Raw genomic sequence first — 18,556 nt, 5'->3', positions numbered from 1 at the left:
TATTATATAAAAAAAGAACTCTTATGATTATAATTTTTTACATTATAAACGAAGTTAATGTACAAATGCAGTAATCAGGCAATGTTCAACAGAAATATTAGTTGTTTTCGATGTAAATTTTTTTCAATTAGGAAATTTGTGATAATTTTAGCAAAATTCATAATTTGTTGATTAATATTATGATTTTTTAAACAAATGCATTATTCGGGCATTTGTCGGCAGAAAAATTCGATTTTTTCAATTCCAGTCTTTTCAATTGGGAACTTCATAACAATGTTAGCAATATTCATAATAAGTTGATAACTTTTCTGATTTTTTTCAAACAAGTTTAATCAACAAATGCATTAATGAAGTATTTGTCTACAGGAAAACTAGTTCTTTTCTATGTCAACTTTTTAAATTAGGAAATTCATGAAAACTTAAGCAACACTCATAATTTTTTTATCAATTTGATGATTTTTTAAAACAAATTCATTAATCAGGCATTTGTCGACAGAAAAATTCATTTTTTTAAATGTCAACTTTTTTAATTAGGAACTTCATGACAACTTCAGCAAAATTTATCATTTTTGTTCAATTTTATGATTTTTTAAACAAATTTAATAAACAAATGCATTATTGGGGCATCTGTCGACAGAAACATTCTGTTTTGTTTCAATGTCAGACTTTTAATTTAGATCTTCATAATAAATTCGGCAACATTCATGATGATTTGATAAATTTTATGATTTTTACAAACAAATTTAACAAACAAATGCATTATTCGCGCATCTGTGGACGGAAGAATTTGTTTTTTTCTATGTCAGTCTTTTTAATGGGGTACTTCATGATGATTTCAGCTAAATTCATAATCGCTTGATAAATTTTATAATTTAAAAAAAAAATTTAATCAAAAAATTCCCAATTGAAAAGACTGGCATTAAAACCCCCGAATTTATCTGCCGACAAATGCCTAAATAATGTATTTTTTATTAAGTTTTTTTTGAAAAATTATACGATGAATCAACAAATTATGAATTTTGCTAAAATGATCATAAAGTTCCTAATGTATAAAAATGTAAATCGAAAAAAAACGAATTTTTCTATCGAAAAATGCTGGATTATTGCATTTGTTCATTAAATTTGTTTATAATATAAAGAATTATAATCTTAATAAAAATTAATACTAAAGTAAATACAGTTAAAGAAATAATATTGTCCTAAAATTTTTTTAAAATAATTTACGCGTAGGTTGCTGTTAATATAGGACTCGTTGACTTGTTGTAATAAATCCGTGCGTATTTTTTTTGTAAAAGTTCCTCTTTTACTTATAATTATAATTTGAGGGAATAAATGATTGTGAGTACAAAATAAAAATTTCCAATGAATAATACTTTTTTTAAGTTTATGTGTTTTTAAGTTTGTAGAAATATCATTTTCCTAAGATTCTTGAGAAAATTCAAATAAATTTTGCATGGTTCCTGATATGTCAAAAAAGTATAACTTTTTTGTTATACAGAATTTCGCCTAATTTGAGGAAAAATTCGAGTCAGTTTAAAAGATATTTAGGACTTCTAGAAAAAATATATTTCTAACTGTCTCAAATTATTCGAAAATTTTGTAAAACCTTTTAAGATTACAAAAATCTGCTTTTAAATCTTCCAGATTTGTTTGAAAATTTATAGACATTTTTTGAAATCTTCTAAAACCTTTTCAGATTTTCATTAAAAATTAATTTTCTCTCATATAAAAAGTTATTAAACATTATCACACGCATTTAAAAAAGAGTTTTTCAATTTCGTGAAACATTTTGAACTTCTTGCAAAGCTTTAGAACTTTTTCTGCAATATTCTTCCAAATTGTACATTTTGCTTGAAATTGTTGGAAACCTGTTTAAATCTAAAAATATATGTTTTAACCATTTCCAGAACTTTTGAACCTTCGAAGTATCTTTTAAAATTATATATTAGAATTTTTCCAAACATTTTCTTAAAATTCTGAAAAATAAAAAAAAATGCCTTTAAATTCGCCAGATTCTGTTCTAATATTTTTGGAACTATTTTAAAATGTTTTGAACTCTTTTGAAATGTTCTCTTAAAATTAGTTTTTCATAATAAAAAATCAGTTTAAGTTATCCAATGAATTTTAAGAAATTTTGTTCTTTATCGTGAAACCTTTTAAAATGTTTAAAAGCTTCAAAATGTTTATTCCAAGATAACCAAAATTGTACATTTTTTATTTTATTAAAAATCGTTCCAAATTTCAAATTAATTTAGAAACTTTTTAAAGTTTTCAAAAATCTTTTAGGTTTTCCACGAAATTTCAAATAAAACTTTGTAGTCTACCTTATCGAAAAATTTTACTATAAAGTCGCCCATATTATTTTTCGAAATTTTAAGAAAGAATCAAAAATATTTCGAAATCTTTTTTAATTTTCTCTTAAAAGTTTTTTTTTTGTAAATAAGAAATCAGAGTTTTAAATTAATTTTCAATCTTTTTTTGAACTTCTGAATGTCTCTTAAAACTTGATAGCATATTTTATTAAACTTTGTAGTTTTTCTAATTGAAAAATTAACCTTTAGAATTGTCCATACTCTTTTTCAAAATTGTAGGAAATAATTAAAATGTTCAAAAATATTGGTTAACTTTCTCTGAAAAATTTTTTTTTCTATACCCTTGACATATTATAGAATTCTTAAAAAGCTTCTTTTTTAGAAATATTAAAAAATGAAAACATCACATTGCTCCTATCAATGTTCTGGTCACCTTTGTTGCATTGGTTATCATTATTATTATTATTGAATATATTATTTAAATAACTTTACATTTCTCAGAAATCTAAAGTTTTCACATTGTTAGTTATAAATCCTGTATTTATTGGAAGTTTTAATCTGAATTATCTGAAGAAAAAAAAAAGATTCAGAAAAAAATTGGCAAATAGAAATGATTTTGGACTTTGAAGTATTAAGATTTTTAAGAGACACCTTTAATTCGAGCCTAAAGATATGGTATTGCATGCAAATCCAAAGTTCAAGATGATCATTTTTTCGTTCATCAAATTCTTGAACAAATCACAAATCCGTAATGAGTCATCTCGTATCCGAGTGAGGAATTATTTATGGTGGACTTTGTACACCTATCAAAATAAACGTAATTCTACTCTTTGTTTCAGAGCTGAGCAAATAAGGCTTCTGCTTTGCTATTTAACATGCGTGCAATATGTGATTAAGTGCATGATGCTTTATTTCAGGGAAAAATGAAGGAATCAAAATATTAACCAAATTAGGGACTTTCAAAGTCAATTTTTGTGTCAATATTTTTCAAATCTTCAGTTAGGGGCCGTTTATTAAATGCGCAACAAATGGGGGGGGGGGGTCACGCAAAAACTTCGATGGGGGGGGTAGACATATATATTTTTAATTGGGGTAACTACTATTTTGGTTAAAAGTTAAATAATTCTTTTCGTTGAAAATTCAACTATTTGTTAAAAATGTTACTATTTTTTTTTTAGAATTTTCTTTTTGGCCTGAAAATTTAACTATTTGGTTAATAATTTAACGACTTTGCTGAAAATTATTCTTTTATGGTTGAAAGTTTATCTATTTGTTTTTAACTGTCATTGATTGATGACATTTTTTTTGTATTTGACATTCAACTATTTTGTTGAAAATTTATCTTTATTGGAGATATGGGACTTCGAGTTTTTAGACTTTTTTTTCAAATGACGTATCTTGGGTTCTAAATAGTCGATTTAACTTTTCGACGTATGAATTTACTTGTTTTAGGATACATTTCAAAATTAAAAAATTAATTTTTATTTATAAATGAAAATTAATAAAATTTTGTATACATCCTTTATATCCAATTCTTTAAAAAAGGCTCTTATTACTTTTTATTTCGTAAACAAAACAACAGCAAAAATTCTCGACTTTTGAAAAATACCGTTAATTATAAAATATTCAGATTCATTCAAAAAGATCTTGAATCAATGATACTAATTTAGAAATGTTTTTGAGTAGAACTGTAAAAGTTGAAACATTTATTGAATTTTTTAAAACAAATATGCATACGGGGTTTGTGTGTTAGATTAATGAAAATGAATACATAATTTGTTATAGAGCAAACAAATTTTATAAACAATTATCCGTCTCAGTTATTTGTGAGAAAATAGATACCGCGTTTTATGTAAACGACCATAAATTATCCTGTAATTATGGTTTAATAATTTTGTAAACAAACGTATTTAACAGATTAGCTCCTTGGCTATGTTTCAAGATATTGATTTAATTTTTTCTACATAATTAACTGCAAATAACTACGTTTCAACCTTTTTTAGAACTCTTAGGCAATGAATAACAATTATTGTTATCAACTGTTAAAAACAAAGTCTCATTCCTGTTTTCTCTCTCCTGTTTTTTTCTCTCTCTCTATTTTGTCACGACTGGGTGAACAACGCACATCCCCCCGCAGATCCTCTCACCGATCTTTACGGTGCAGTATCAATTCTCGGAAACATTAAATCTAGAATTACTAAATCTGGATTCGACTGTAATAACAAATATCCGACTCACAAACCTTTTTTGCCTAAATATTGTAAAAATTTTGTTGAAATTAAGAGATCCGTCACTGCTAATCCGCATAAAATTATTTTCATCCACTTACTTGTTTATAAAAAATTCAATAAATGTTTAAACTTTTACAGTTCTATTAAAACAAATTGAAATTGTTGTATCATTGATTCTAGATCTTTTTGAATGAATCTTAATATTATATAACGAACAGTTCTCTTCAAAGTTAACAATTTTTATTGTCAATTTATTTATTTAAAAAAAGTGTTTAAAACCTTTTTTAAAAAATCGGATGTAAACTGTGTATGCAGAATTTTATAAATTTTCATTTATAAAAAATGTCAAATCTGATGAAACTAATGATTGTGCTTTAAAGATTAATTTACACAATTATATCATCCTCTGACGGAAAAGTAAAAAAAAGTCTGCCCGCTTCGCGAGCATATTCTCATCGCGCGCGGCTCGCAAGTTTGAGCGTGTCTAGGTCGCGCGACAGTTGCATCTCGCGCTTCGCGCTCGGATATTTATTCTTTGCATTTGGAATGCTTGAAAAAAATTTTATCAAAAAGATCTATTTTAGATGGCAATATTTATATGCGTCTTCATATTCTGAATTGCCTACTTAATTAAGTACAGTCAAAGATTAAGTTTTTCAAAGCTCTGTAGGCTTTGAGGTACACATTCTCATCGTGCTGCGCGCTCGATTTCCGACTTTTGACTTTTTTTCATATCGTGCGTTTTTTGGCTTCAAATTTTGATTTTTGGTTGATTTAAATTCTTTTGAAAACGCTATAACTCTGAGAATTTTCTTTTTATCGAAAAAAGTCATAAGGATAAATTGTTTGTTCTTTTTAATATTATAAATATCCGTACATAGAATTTTCAAATTCAGAAAAAAGTGGTCTCAAAAATTTTCAAAATGCGCTCATTTTTTGAATTTTCATCAAAAATGGCTGGTTCACGAACTCGTCCTTTCTTTTAGGGTCTAAAAAAAGTGTGCCAAAGATGGGTTTGATTCGTTCATTTTTTCGAGAGTTATCGTATTTACGGACGGACGGCCGGACGGACAGACAGACAGACGCCATCGTGAAAACCTGATTTTCGGATTCAGGGGGTCTCGAAACGTCGATATCAGATGAAAAAGTGTGATGTCAAATTTCCGAAAATTATAATACTTTCTCAATCATAAATGATGCGAATGTAATAAATAAAAGTGACATCTTTTAGGAAACGCGTTTTTTATTTTTATTTTTATCACCAAATATTATCATTATATCTTAAAGCAATTAAATTCAGATGTCGAGAAGATGAATCGGTTAATTTTCGAAAAATAGTTGGTGGTATTTTTTTTCACCATCAAACAATCCTGATTTTTTTTAATTCACCTTTTAAAATTTTGAATTATACTGTCTTTTAAAAAATTCGGCTTTTGACGAAAATTCAACTTTTTTGTTGAAAATTCGTCTTTTTTTACTCAAAGTTAAACTATTTAGTTATAATTTCATCCATTTAGTTGAAAATTATTTTTTTTTAAGTTTAAACTATTTTGTTAAATATTTATATTTATTGGTCAAACATGTCATTTGTTTTTCATAAATTCACCTTTTTTATTAAAAATTCACCATTTCTAGTTCGCAATTAAACTTTCTTGAAAAAATTCGTTCTTTTGCTTTCAAAATTCAACAATTTAGTTAAAAATACAACTGTTTGTGATTGAGTTTGAATGTTTTTTGTTGTAAAATTGTACCATTTGGTTGACACTTCATCTTTTTTGGTTGGAAAATGACTTGTTGTTCTAAATTCAACTGTTTTATAACAAATGTAACCATCTGGTAAAAAAACTATTGGGTTACAAATGAAATTGTTTATGGTTGAATTTGAATAATTTTTATTTGAAAATCGACTGTTTGGTTTAAAATTCAACAAATAGGTTAGAAAATCAATTATTTAAAAAAAAAATTTAATATTTTCGAAACCCTTAAAATTTTTTATTTGAAAATCTAAATCTTATTTTTTTGAGAATTTAAATATTTTGTTGAAAGTGCAATATATTTCGATTTAAAATCTTGGGAATTTAAAGCATTTCATATTAAATTGAATATCATACTTATAATTTAAATATTAATTTGATTCAGCAAAATTTATTTTCCTATTTTCTTGAAAAATCACCCGATTTCCCATGTATTAGGATAATTTTTTGATATAAATTTTTTATTTATCAAAAATTATTTTGATGCGTATTCCAAAAAAAATTTTTTAAATAAGCTATCTATCATTTCTTGTAATAATTCCATAATATTATATAACTTGTCCATTATTAAACGATTGAATTGAAAAATTTCTAATGACATTTTTTTAAATATTTAGTTTGGGAAGTTGAAAATAGATATGAGTTTAATTTTGGCTACTTTAATTTGCAGTTTAGGTTTTATTACTTCAAATAAGAAAATCTTCAGCTTTACAAGTTTGAACTTTTCAATTTCAGTGATCGGGAAAATTGTTTGCCAACCGGAACAAAACCGGTAATTTTTCCGATGATAAAAGTGACCTCCCTGTTAATGTTTTAGTATTTTTAGGACTATTTATGGTTTTTAGTACCTGATAAAATACAATTTTTGTTGCATCTACGTGGATTTTATAATCTATCTAGATATGGTTTCTAATTTTTAATTTTCCAATTTTGTCCAGATGTCAAGATAATCCTCAAATCAGTCAGTGGAAGACTCAGATCCGGCGAGCTGACGGCGATAATGGGACCGTCTGGTGCTGGAAAATCAACCCTTCTTAATATCCTTACTGGATACAAGTGAGTTTTTTTAATTTATTTTTTTTAATCCAAAAGGTATTGTGTATTATTTTTTATATAAACCAGGAAGAAAAAACTTCCATAGACATTGATAATTGATATTTAAAATCTTAGTGATGTTTTATTTTTGTAATAAAAATATAACTATAAATTTATTTTATAATTTTATTTGATAATTTCCCTAAAAAAGAAAAGAAATGAATTTCCTTTTTTGGATAAAAATAAAAAATTAGAAAAGAAAAATGAGAAGACAGCCAAGAAAATCCCCTTCCTTCTCTTTTTTATTTCTTTCTTCCTTTTTATTTTTATCATTATCAAGTCACAATGAAAAAACATTTGTAAAAACTAATCACGAAAGTTTCGGCATTCATACAGCATCATTACCAAGCAAAAAAATAAATAAAAGAAAAAAAGACAAAATATTCAATCAGGCAGGAACAGCGACGAAACCACGATGATCTCTTCCTGACGCCAGAGATTTTTTCCCCCTTAAATGTTTCTAAATCTAAAACTATACTCTTATTTTATTAAATAAATGGAATTTGTATATTTTTTTAATTCATTTGAATTCATTCTATTTAATGATCCATATTATTTCATTACAGACCGTTTATTATAAAGAAATTCCAAATTTTCGTATTCTAAACCCGACAATATCATCAAACAAATTATTTAATTTTGCATCAAATACAGGGGTTATTTCTTACTGAACATAAAACAATTAACAATTAACAATTTTAACAATTTAAATAGAATAAAATTTATTTATTTTCGGATATATCCACAGGAAATTTGTTCTAATTAACACACAAATTAAATTTTTTGTGATGTTTAGAAGTGGCGTACGCCCCATAAAGTTTAAAGCTTATTTCCCATAAGGAAAGAAAGACGTTTTTGTAAATTTTATGCTGAATCTTTAATATTTGGTGAATCGAGCTATAACTCATTATTTCTCATCAAAGTTAGCCATAGAATACGAATGAAATGTAACTTTTTAAATATCACCCTCATAAGTCTGTTTTATAAGGTCCCTGAAAACCCCCGTATGTGAAAAAATGGGTTTTTGGAGTTTTTGTTGCTAATTATGATTTTTTTGCGGTTTTTAAACGCAAATTGTTTCTAATATATAAAATACTACTTCATACTGATAATTAGATGTCCAATTTTCATGTAGAGTTTGGTAATACTGAACTGAATATAGAAGAAGATAACTATAATCAATAATAATTTTTTTTAACAATTATTGTTGCCAAATTGAATTAAGTTTCAACCCACTTTAAGTTAAAAGTGGACAAAAACTAAAAAATTTCAGGAAAAACCGCAATTTCTAGCATTATCCAAAGACTATATTATCATCAGTATTAATAAATTGTTTAAACAATAATGTTTTTAACATTAATCAACTATTACCTCACTCTAATTGAAAATTATACAAAAAGTGGGGAATTAAAAAAATAACGTGACTTTCTATCTCCATTCTAAGAGAAAATTGCTAAAAAAAATAATGAATTGTTTAAGAAATTTAAGTAGAAATATAATTATTAGTATAAAATAATATTTAATGTGTTAAAAACAATTTGCATTTAAAAAGCCGCAAAAAAATGATAATTAGCGCTAAAAACTCTCAAGCCCAATTTTTTCACTTATGGGGTTTTCTTGGGACCCCGTGTCATCAAAGAAATTTCCGAATCATCTGAATATAAATTCGATAAAAAAAATGGTTCAATGCATTTTTAAACTACCCTATTGTACCACTAAAAATTAATTAATTAAAGAGATCACATGTTTTAATATATAGTATTAAATAAATATTGCACGCATTCAAAACAATCCACTGTATTATTTTTTAAAGTTGATTGCATGGGCCCAGAAGCAGGAAGTTCTACTTTAGATATTTACAAAGTACTCAAACTTTACTGATCTCCATTAGAAGCAAATTTAACTTTCCGGCACGTTCCGATATAATAATAACTCACAATATTTGTGCACTCAGGTTATTGTATTTTAAAGTCAATATTTAACGTTTCTTCATGTTTATTCGCACAGGATATCCAGCATAGAGATATTGATATCTCTAATTATGTACAGAATAAAATTTAAAAAATTAAAATCTAAAATCCGAAATGATGCAAGTAAAAACGAAAAAACCAAAATGAATTTAATTAAGCAGAAACTGGATTATTTTGGCAAGAAAAAATCCAAACTTTAATCAATTATTGTTAATCTACCAAAATTTGTTGGTTCGTGTTTTAAATCAACAGTAAGTCGTTTAATGCAAGTTCGAAGTTATGTTGAATCTAAATTTTCGGAAAATTAAATTTTTTAAACAAATTTACAATTTTAATAGTAGAGAATCTAAGTTTTTGTTTGAATAATTATTTTTTCGACATGCAATTTTTCAACAGAACTTAAAGAATTCTAAAGTTATACTCGAATATTACAATTCTTCTGGGAAAAAAATGTTTTAAAAACACCTACAATTGTTACTAAATGATCAAGAAGAAACAGCCTTCAGCTATAAAACAAGTAATGAAAGAAAAAATTGGTTACTTAAAATAAATCGCAATTAAATTCATGTTTAATATTTCTGTTGAAAACTTTTGCAACACAAATCATTTCTCAATTCCAAATATGCTCTCATTATGAAAAAAAAAAATCCAAGATTCATAATAAGGAAACAGGAAGGGACAAAAATATGACAAATTGTGAAAATTGCTTTTTGTTGATACAATTTTGTTTGATAAACTCCAAACTGTCTTTCAACAATAATTCTAATGGATTTTTAATATTTATTTTCGATGCTCTCTCGGACTAATTTGACAAATTATAATATATATTTTCCATATCAGTGCGACTAATTAAGAGTCAACGTTGAAATGTATGTCAGTAGTTCACATTGATATACTCCTTATCAAACTGTGCCATGTGATAATGTAGTTTGACATTTATGATTGAAAAGCTGTATTCACTGTTCATGCCATCAAAAAAGAACAATGAGTAATTTTCAGAATTTATGTTCTATAATACAATCGAATTTTAAACCGACGACAGTAGGTGGGTGGGGATTCTCTCGACTCCTCGAAATCTCGAATGTTAAGCATGGATGAGGGCGGTTAGCTCGGATGGGTGACCGTTTCATGATTCTCGCCTAGTCGTGCTTTCACTGCATTTAACTACTGCCAAGCGGGAAAGTGTGACGCCGATGATGAATTATAGGATGCTATCGAAAGCCTTACATCCAAACTCGTCGTATGTCATTAACCAGGTTTGGTCAGGAGTTTTAGTTTTCTGCAGTTTTCCACTTCTCTGACCAAATCTTCATGCAAATTCGAGCGCTTTTAATAAGGATCCGACTGCTGACGGATTTGAGGAGGGATGTGAGTTTAAGGGATTATTATATGACAGTCACATGTGGGATGACGATTTTTAATATTTTTACATATCGATAAAATTCCATCATTCAATTATACAGGATTGCTACAAGTCAGGGAATGCCCAGAAAACATTACAGTCATGGCATTTTTATTAAATTGAACTTGAAGTTAATTTTATTTATTTTTTGAAAATTCAACAATTTCGTTTAAAAACGTCGTCCTTTTTGGTTGAAAATTCAATTGTTTTGTTAAAAATACGTCTTTGTGGGTAAAAAATCATTTATTTAGGTACAAATGGCATCTTTTTTGGTTACAAATTAATCTGTTTTAGTTGATGATTCAACCGCAAAATAAAAATTCATCTTTTTTTAAATTAAACTATTTTTTGGTTAAAATAATAACTATTACATTTTTCATTGTTCAAAAATCATTTTCTTTGGCGTATTATTCATCCTTTTGGCTGACAACGCTTTTTTTTTGTACAAAATTCAACTATTTTGTTGAAAATTTATTTTGTTTAATCTGAAAATTTAATAAATCTGTGTTTGGTTAAAAATGTTTCATCTTCAGTTCAAAATTAATGCTTTTGGTGACTAACTCATCTTTTTGGTTGAAAATTCATTTCTTTGGTTTACCTATTTTGTCTAAAAATCTTGTATTTTATTAAACCATTTTTTACTTAATATTTAAGTATTCTATATTTGACTGAAAATGTATCTTCTTCGGTTAATGGTTCAACTATTTGGATGAAAATTCCTGTATTTTGTTTAAATTTAAACTTTTGTCGTAGAAAAATAATCTTCTTGGTTAAAAACTTACCCCTTTTATTCAAAAAATCATTTATTTAGTTCATCATACTTTTTTAATGAAAATTAATTTTTTCAGCTGAAAATTGAACTATACCATTTTGTGCCTAATATTTCTTTTATGATATAAATTTAATCTTCTTAGTTTAAAATTCATCTGTTTCATTGGAAGTTCATTAATTTTGTTAACAATTCGTCTTTTTTTTGTAGAAAGTTAATCTTTAACTAATTTTACTATTCCATTTTTTGTGGAATATTGTATGAAAAAAAATTTTTTCATTGAAAATTAATTTTTTCAACTGAAAGTTTAACTATTCCAATTTTTGTCGAAAATTTATTTTATAATAATGAAAGTTGAAATTTCAATAGTTTTTTTTGCAAAGTTTTCTTTTGGGTAGAAAATTAACCTTGAACTAATTTAACTATTCCATTTTTTGTTGGAAAATGTATCTTTTTGAATTGAAATTTAATGTTTGAAAATTCCACTATTTGGTTCAAAACGCAATTGTTTTTGTTCAAAGTTAAATCGTTTTTTTTTTTTTTTAGAATCTATCTTTTCTTGTAAAAATTCAAGTATTTGCTTAAAAATATGAATATTTGATTGAAAATTTAATTATTTTGTTAAAAATTGTAATAATTAGTTAAGAGGAAACCTTTTTTAGTCGAATCTTCGTCTTTTGATTACAAGTTTATCTATAATGGTAGTAAAGTAATCCTTTTTATTCGAAAAAATAAATCAATTTTAAATATTTTAATTGTAATCTATAATTCGTGTGTATGGCTTGTTCCATATATTTGAACATTAATGGTGAGAAAAAAAATAGTCAGAGAAAAGTCAGGAAATGGAAAAAATATAACTGTATGGTTAAAAAGTTTTTTTTTTAAGGCTCAAATGTTTCGTTGAAAATTCGTCCTTTTTATTGAAAATTCATCATTTTTTTGTTTTGAAAATTCATCATCTTAGGATGAAACTCTCACGATTTGGCTAAAAATGCAACTATTTTATTGAGAAGTCATCCTTTTCGTCTGAAAATTTAACTGTTTTGTTTAAAATTCTTCTCTAGAATCCCTAGCAAGTGACGAAGTTTTTTTTCCTCCAGTGGAAAGAAACTCTCTCCTTTATGATATTGGCATAAGATATATTTGTTCTGTATTTACAGATATTTTGTGCGATCGTGAATTCGCATGTTCCTTCCACAATTAGTTTTAAGAAAGAAGTCCACGGTCTATTCGTCAGTGAATAGAAAAACTAAGTGATAAATGAGCAATAATTGTCAATATTTTTTTCAAAAATGTTCTTAATGATGTTTTCCTGGTAGAAAATCTCTCTTCTACAACTCATTCTTAGCAAATAAATCTTATTCCTTATTGGATGTCAATCCTCTAGACTCGGAATAGATTTATGCTTTTGTTCATTGTGCACTTCTTTAAATATCTTTCACGTATTTCATTTTCAGCATTACTGACAAACATTTTCTTTGCCTTTTTTTATAGAAGTTATCATTATCTAAAAAAAGGTGTGTCACGAAAATTTTGAATGCATTGTTGTCGCAAATGCAAAATTTTATGAATTAACCAAAGCCACAAATATTTATCAGAATTAAAATTTGCATTATTGATAGGAGCAAAAGTAACTTTATTGTCAAATATCTATTAAAAGTTTTATTTTTAAACCAGGTGAGAAATTACAATTTTACCAAAAAGATAAATATTAAACAAAACATATAAGAATTACATTTTCAGTTTAAATAATTAATTTTCAACCAAGGAAAAGGACATTTTCAATAAAATAGTTTATTTTTTAATCAAAGTGAGGAATCTTTAATAAAAAAATGTATTTTTAACAATAGTGGCAATAGTTGATATTTTCATCAAAAAATATTTTTTAAATAATTTTTAATTCAATAAGAGAAATTTCTGACAAAAAATTGAATTTACAACTATAAAATATGCACTTTCCACAAATACAATTTATTTTTTAATCAAAAAAGATTAGTTTTCTAACAAAAATGGAAAACCTACATTTCCCGCCAAAAAAATTAATATTTAACCCAATAGTTGAATTTTCTATTCAAAAGATAAATTTTTTACCACAAAAGATACAGTTTCAACTAAAAACATTAACTTTTGCCAAAAAAGAATTGTTTTAAACAAAATACATGATATTCCAATCAAATTTTGGAATTTGTAAGGGAATTGTTAACCTAATAGCTGAATTCTTAAATAAAGAAGATAAATGTTAAACCAAACATAGAATAGTTACATTTTTACTTCAAAAATTAAAAAAAAATTAATTTTCAAAGAATAGTTTAATTTTTCAGCAAAGACATTAATTTTCAATTAAAGTAATGAATTTTTAATCCGTTAGTGGATTTTTTTTACAAAAAAGGCCCATTTTTACCAAATTGATGAATTTTCAACAAAATAGGTAAATTTTCAATTGAACCGATGAATTTTGAACCAAGAAGATTAAATTTCTTCCAAAAAATGTAAGTTTTCGAAAAAGCCTAAGTTAAATTTTTAGTTAAAAAAAAAATAATTTTTAACACAAAGAAAAATTTCAACCAAGGAGATGAGCTTTTAACCAAGCAGATTAATTTGAACAAAATGAATGGATGTTTAACCAAATCCAAGAAAATTAATATTGGACCATAAAAGACAAAGTTGGTCAAAATACAGACATTTTAAACCAAATAACTGAATTTATTGTTGAAATATCATTTTAACTTTTAATTACCATAAAGTCACTTAATCGCACTTATGTAATATATAAATTCAAATATTTGAATGTGAGTCTACTTTGATAAATATTTCATCCGGAAATATCTTGGAAATGTATTTATGTTTTTTAAATTTTATAAAAATTTTAAAAGCACGGTTTCAGATATTTCCACATACGGCGAGACATATTTTCTTCATAAGGAAAATAATCTACCAATTTTAATCAATTGTAAGTAAATAAAAAAAATGGTGTGATTCATATGAATTTATTGGAATTTTCTCTATATAATAAAGAAACTTCTATGAATCATATCCAACGTTTTTAAATCATATAAGATTTTCTGTAAAATTTATGACAAAAAAATGTTTGAAAATAAACCGATTTTTTTAAAAGATAAGTTAATTAGTTTGATAAAAAAATCTACGTTTTATTAGTTTGCAGTGAAAGAGAGTAAAGTCCAAATTATATTTTTTCTAAAGTTATTTGAGCGAATGAAAGTAACGATACGGATTCTAGTAGATTCGCTCGAGAATTTCACTTTCTTCCGGATCAACTTGCTGTGTTTTAAGATCGATCAGACTCGTGCGGTTTTTGTGATAAAAAAAATGTTACATTAGTTACATCACTTTCTCATTTTGTTTCTTTTTCTCTTCGATTTCACTTCTTGCTGAAAATATTTTATTCGGCTAGAATTATTTAGCTGACTGCCAGTTTTAATTTATTTCAGTTAATTCAGGATTTAGTCGTTTTCTCAATCGAAAATACCTTAACAAGAAATAATTTCTATACGGTCTATCCTATTGTCCAATTTTATTTTAGTTATAGCTTTTAAAAAGCCGCAAATCTCAGTAAATTTCTGTAAGCGGCACTTTCAACAACTGTTAAAAATAATTAATTAAATAATATTGAATTTAATTTAAAAAAATTTTTTTCCCTTAATAATATATTATATTTTTAATTAAAACTTTTATTATTTGGTTGAAAATAAACTGTTTTGTTAAAATTCGTATTTTTTGTTAGGAAATTTATAATTTTAGTTGAAAATTTATCTCTCTGATTGAAAAGTTAACTATTTTGTTGAAAATTCGACTTTTTTAGGTAGAAAATTATTCTTCTTGGTTCAGAATTCGTCATTTTGGTTTTAAAATTAATCTTTTTTAGGTTAAACCTTTATTTATTTTGTGGAAAATTCGTTATTTTTATTGAAAAATAATTTTTTTATCTAAAATTGAACATTTACCTTTTTTGTTAAAAATGTATCTTCTTTACATGAAAATTCAACGATTTGTTTAAAAATTATGAATTTTGTTGATAAATCGTTACATTTTGGTTTAAATATGAACTGTTACATTTTTGTTGAGAATTTATTTTTTAAGTTGACAATTTATATATTTTGTTACAAATCCGTATTTTTGATTGAAAATTTATTTTTTTTTCAACTAAAAATTAAATTTTTCCCTTTTTTGTTGAAAATTTATCTTATTTAGTAGAAGATTTAAGTATTTCTTTAAAAATTCGTTTATTTTGTTCAAAATTTGTCGTCTTTGGTTTAAAAATTCATCTTTTTTTTTAGTAAAAAAGTCGTATTTTTTATTTAAATATGTACTATTTGCATTTTTTGTTAAAAATGCATCTTTCCAGATAAAAATTCAACTTTTTGGGTTCAACATTCAACTGTATTCTAAAAATATCATCTTTTTAGTTTAAACTATTTTCTTTTAAAGTTAAATCTCGTTTTTATTAAAAAGCCACCTTTTAATTGAAAATTTATCTTTGTAAGTTGAAAATTCAACTATTTGGTTAAAAGTTAGACTATTTTGTTGAAAATTCGTCTCTTTTGCTTTGAACTTCATTTATTTGGTTGTAAATGCAACTGACTAAAAAAATAAAATTGAGGTGTTAGTCTAAAGATGTTTTACCCCGATTAAAAAAGACTCTATGTTAAAAAATATAATAAAATTAAAATGCTGATCATTGAATATTAATGGTCAATGAAAATGAAAAATTGGTATGGGAAAAATCAGGAAAAATGTAGGGAATTTTAAAAGTTAAGTTTTACGGCTCCGCTACATTTTAATTAATATTTTTTTGTTTAAATAAAAAATAATTTTAATTATTAATAGATTCTATTCTATATACCACTATTGTATTCCTTCGCATTTGCATAAAGCATAAAAGTTACGTTAGGGGTCACTGTAGTGTCACGGAAGTTTCAAGAAACGATGTCTTCGCAACGAAATTAAACTCCACATATTTTCTCTTTTTACCATTTCCTCAACTCTATTCCTACTTTTTCGTTTTACTTATCGCTTGCGCCTGCGATGAACTTGCTTGTGAAGATTGATTTTAAAGTCGTTTTTTAAGGCTGTTCAAAATATTTTAGTTTTTTATGATGAAAACCTATTTTTGCGAGGGAAAAGTTACATACCTTTTAAAGTTAATTCAAATATTTAAATGATATATACGAATATTTTGGCAAATATCGCTCTTACTTTTTACTTTCAAACAAAACTGCTTCAGCAATCTTAGGTCATGTTGTTCAGATTAAATTAAATTGACATTTAATCGAATCATCCTTTTTTACTCTACATTTGATTCTCTATTAATAGATTTATGAATTTATGCTAATATTATTGTCAGAAAGATGCCTCTACTGACGTTTTTCAAACTCAATTTCTGTTATCAAAATCCCGTTTAGAACCCATTTTTCTCAAATTTTGTTCTCAAAATCGTTCAATTTTTAAAAACTTTTCTCTTTTATTCATAAAAACTTGTACTTGATCTTTTAAATTTTATATGAATTAAATTTAATGAATCGAATTTTTCAGTTTTACACTATCGTTGGAAATTGTCGGTTCGACAAGCGCGAGTACTATTAAAAATCACTGCTTAAAATCCACTTCAATATTAAATGAAAATCTCTTTGATCAAAATCTTTTAATTTTAGAATTTGAACAAATTCCAGAGTTTGATGAATAACAAAGTTCAAAATCTTGATCGATCAATCAGATACGAAATTTATTTCATCATAGTCCAAGAATGCTTTTTAAAGAACTTTATCTATATTTGACTACACTCGGCTTATTTCGGCTATACTCGGCTTATACTATCAGTTCATCGTATAACTGATCTAAAAATGTCACTTATATTTCGAAAGGAGAAGAAAAAATAAATTTGAAAATTGTTAATATTGTCATTTCTACATATTCTTCATCTCTAAAAATATTAAAATAGTTTTCAAGGTGGCGATAGGCCAGGAAAAGCTAGAAATCAGGCACAAATCAGGGAACTTAATTGATCAAAGAAAGTCAGGAAAAAGTCTGAAAATTTGAAAAAAATCTTGAAAAAATCAGGGAATTTCTATAAGAGCACTTTAAATAGCTGTCAAGGATAATAAATTCGATATATTGAAAATTTAATTTCAAACTGGTTGATTCCGTTTATATAAGATTCTATTTAAACATATTACAAGATTAGGATTCTGTTATTCGAATATGAATGGCCAGGGGAAACGAAAAATTGGCTTGGCAGAAATTACGGAATTTTAAAAATTAGGTTCGGCAGTCAACGAGAATTAATATTCTTCTTATTAATTTATTTCCCTTGCATTTATATTTATATTTCTTTTTTGAATTTTTGGTTGAGAATTCGTCTTCATAGGTTGAAAATTCGACTATTGTGTTGAAAATTTAACTACTTGTTTTAACATTCTTTTTTTTTGGTGAAATATCAGCTATTACTTTTTTTTAAATTAATTTTTCAGATTAAAGATTCAACTCTTTTTCAGAAAATTCGTTTTTTTGGCTTAAAAGTTTAACCAATTGGATCAATTTTTTTTCTTTCTGGACTGAAAAATCTTTATTTGATAGAAATTCGGCTTTTTGTTTGGAAAATTCATCTCTTTGGTGGAAAATTGAACTATTTTGTTGAAATTTTTTTTGCTGAAAATTAATTTTATACTGGAAATTTATGATTTCCATTTTCGGTTTAACCCTTAAACGGCCAAAACGCCACTACCGGGACACTGCTTTTCAACGGCCAACAACTAAGACTATTCGACACTAGAAAAAATTGAGACACATATATTTTTATTGCTTAAGATCTCCTCTTTCCGTCGGTGCCAATGAAATTCCTCAAAAAATTTATTTATTATCCCAAAATGCAGTTTAAACAAAAAAAACGTGATTGTTCGTGCCTATTTTTTTTTGTGAACCATTTTCCAAAGCTTTTCGAGTCTGTAATTAACCTGGAATCTCACTAAACGGTGGAATAAATGTCTAAAATTTGAGAATCCATGGTTC

At 25.8% G+C, this 18,556-nt stretch overlaps 1 protein-coding gene across 2 annotated transcripts in view; it reads left to right on the top strand.

Moving 5' to 3' along the window:
- Positions 1-18,556, top strand: part of LOC117178285 (ATP-binding cassette sub-family G member 4-like) — a 134,494-nt gene that overhangs the window by 75,462 nt on the left and 40,476 nt on the right. For both annotated transcript variants that reach the window (XM_033369646.1, XM_033369645.1), the window contains one exon: positions 7,236-7,353. In XM_033369646.1, the coding sequence (XP_033225537.1) occupies positions 7,236-7,353 (118 nt within the window). The remainder of the gene's footprint in view (positions 1-7,235; positions 7,354-18,556) is intronic.

This window comes from Belonocnema kinseyi, chromosome 8, assembly GCF_010883055.1.
Source record: "Belonocnema kinseyi isolate 2016_QV_RU_SX_M_011 chromosome 8, B_treatae_v1, whole genome shotgun sequence".
NCBI classification, from domain to species: Eukaryota; Metazoa; Arthropoda; class Insecta; order Hymenoptera; family Cynipidae; genus Belonocnema; species Belonocnema kinseyi.
The sequence above is the reverse complement of the archived record's forward strand: the minus strand, read 5'-3'. Positions and strand labels throughout refer to the sequence as shown.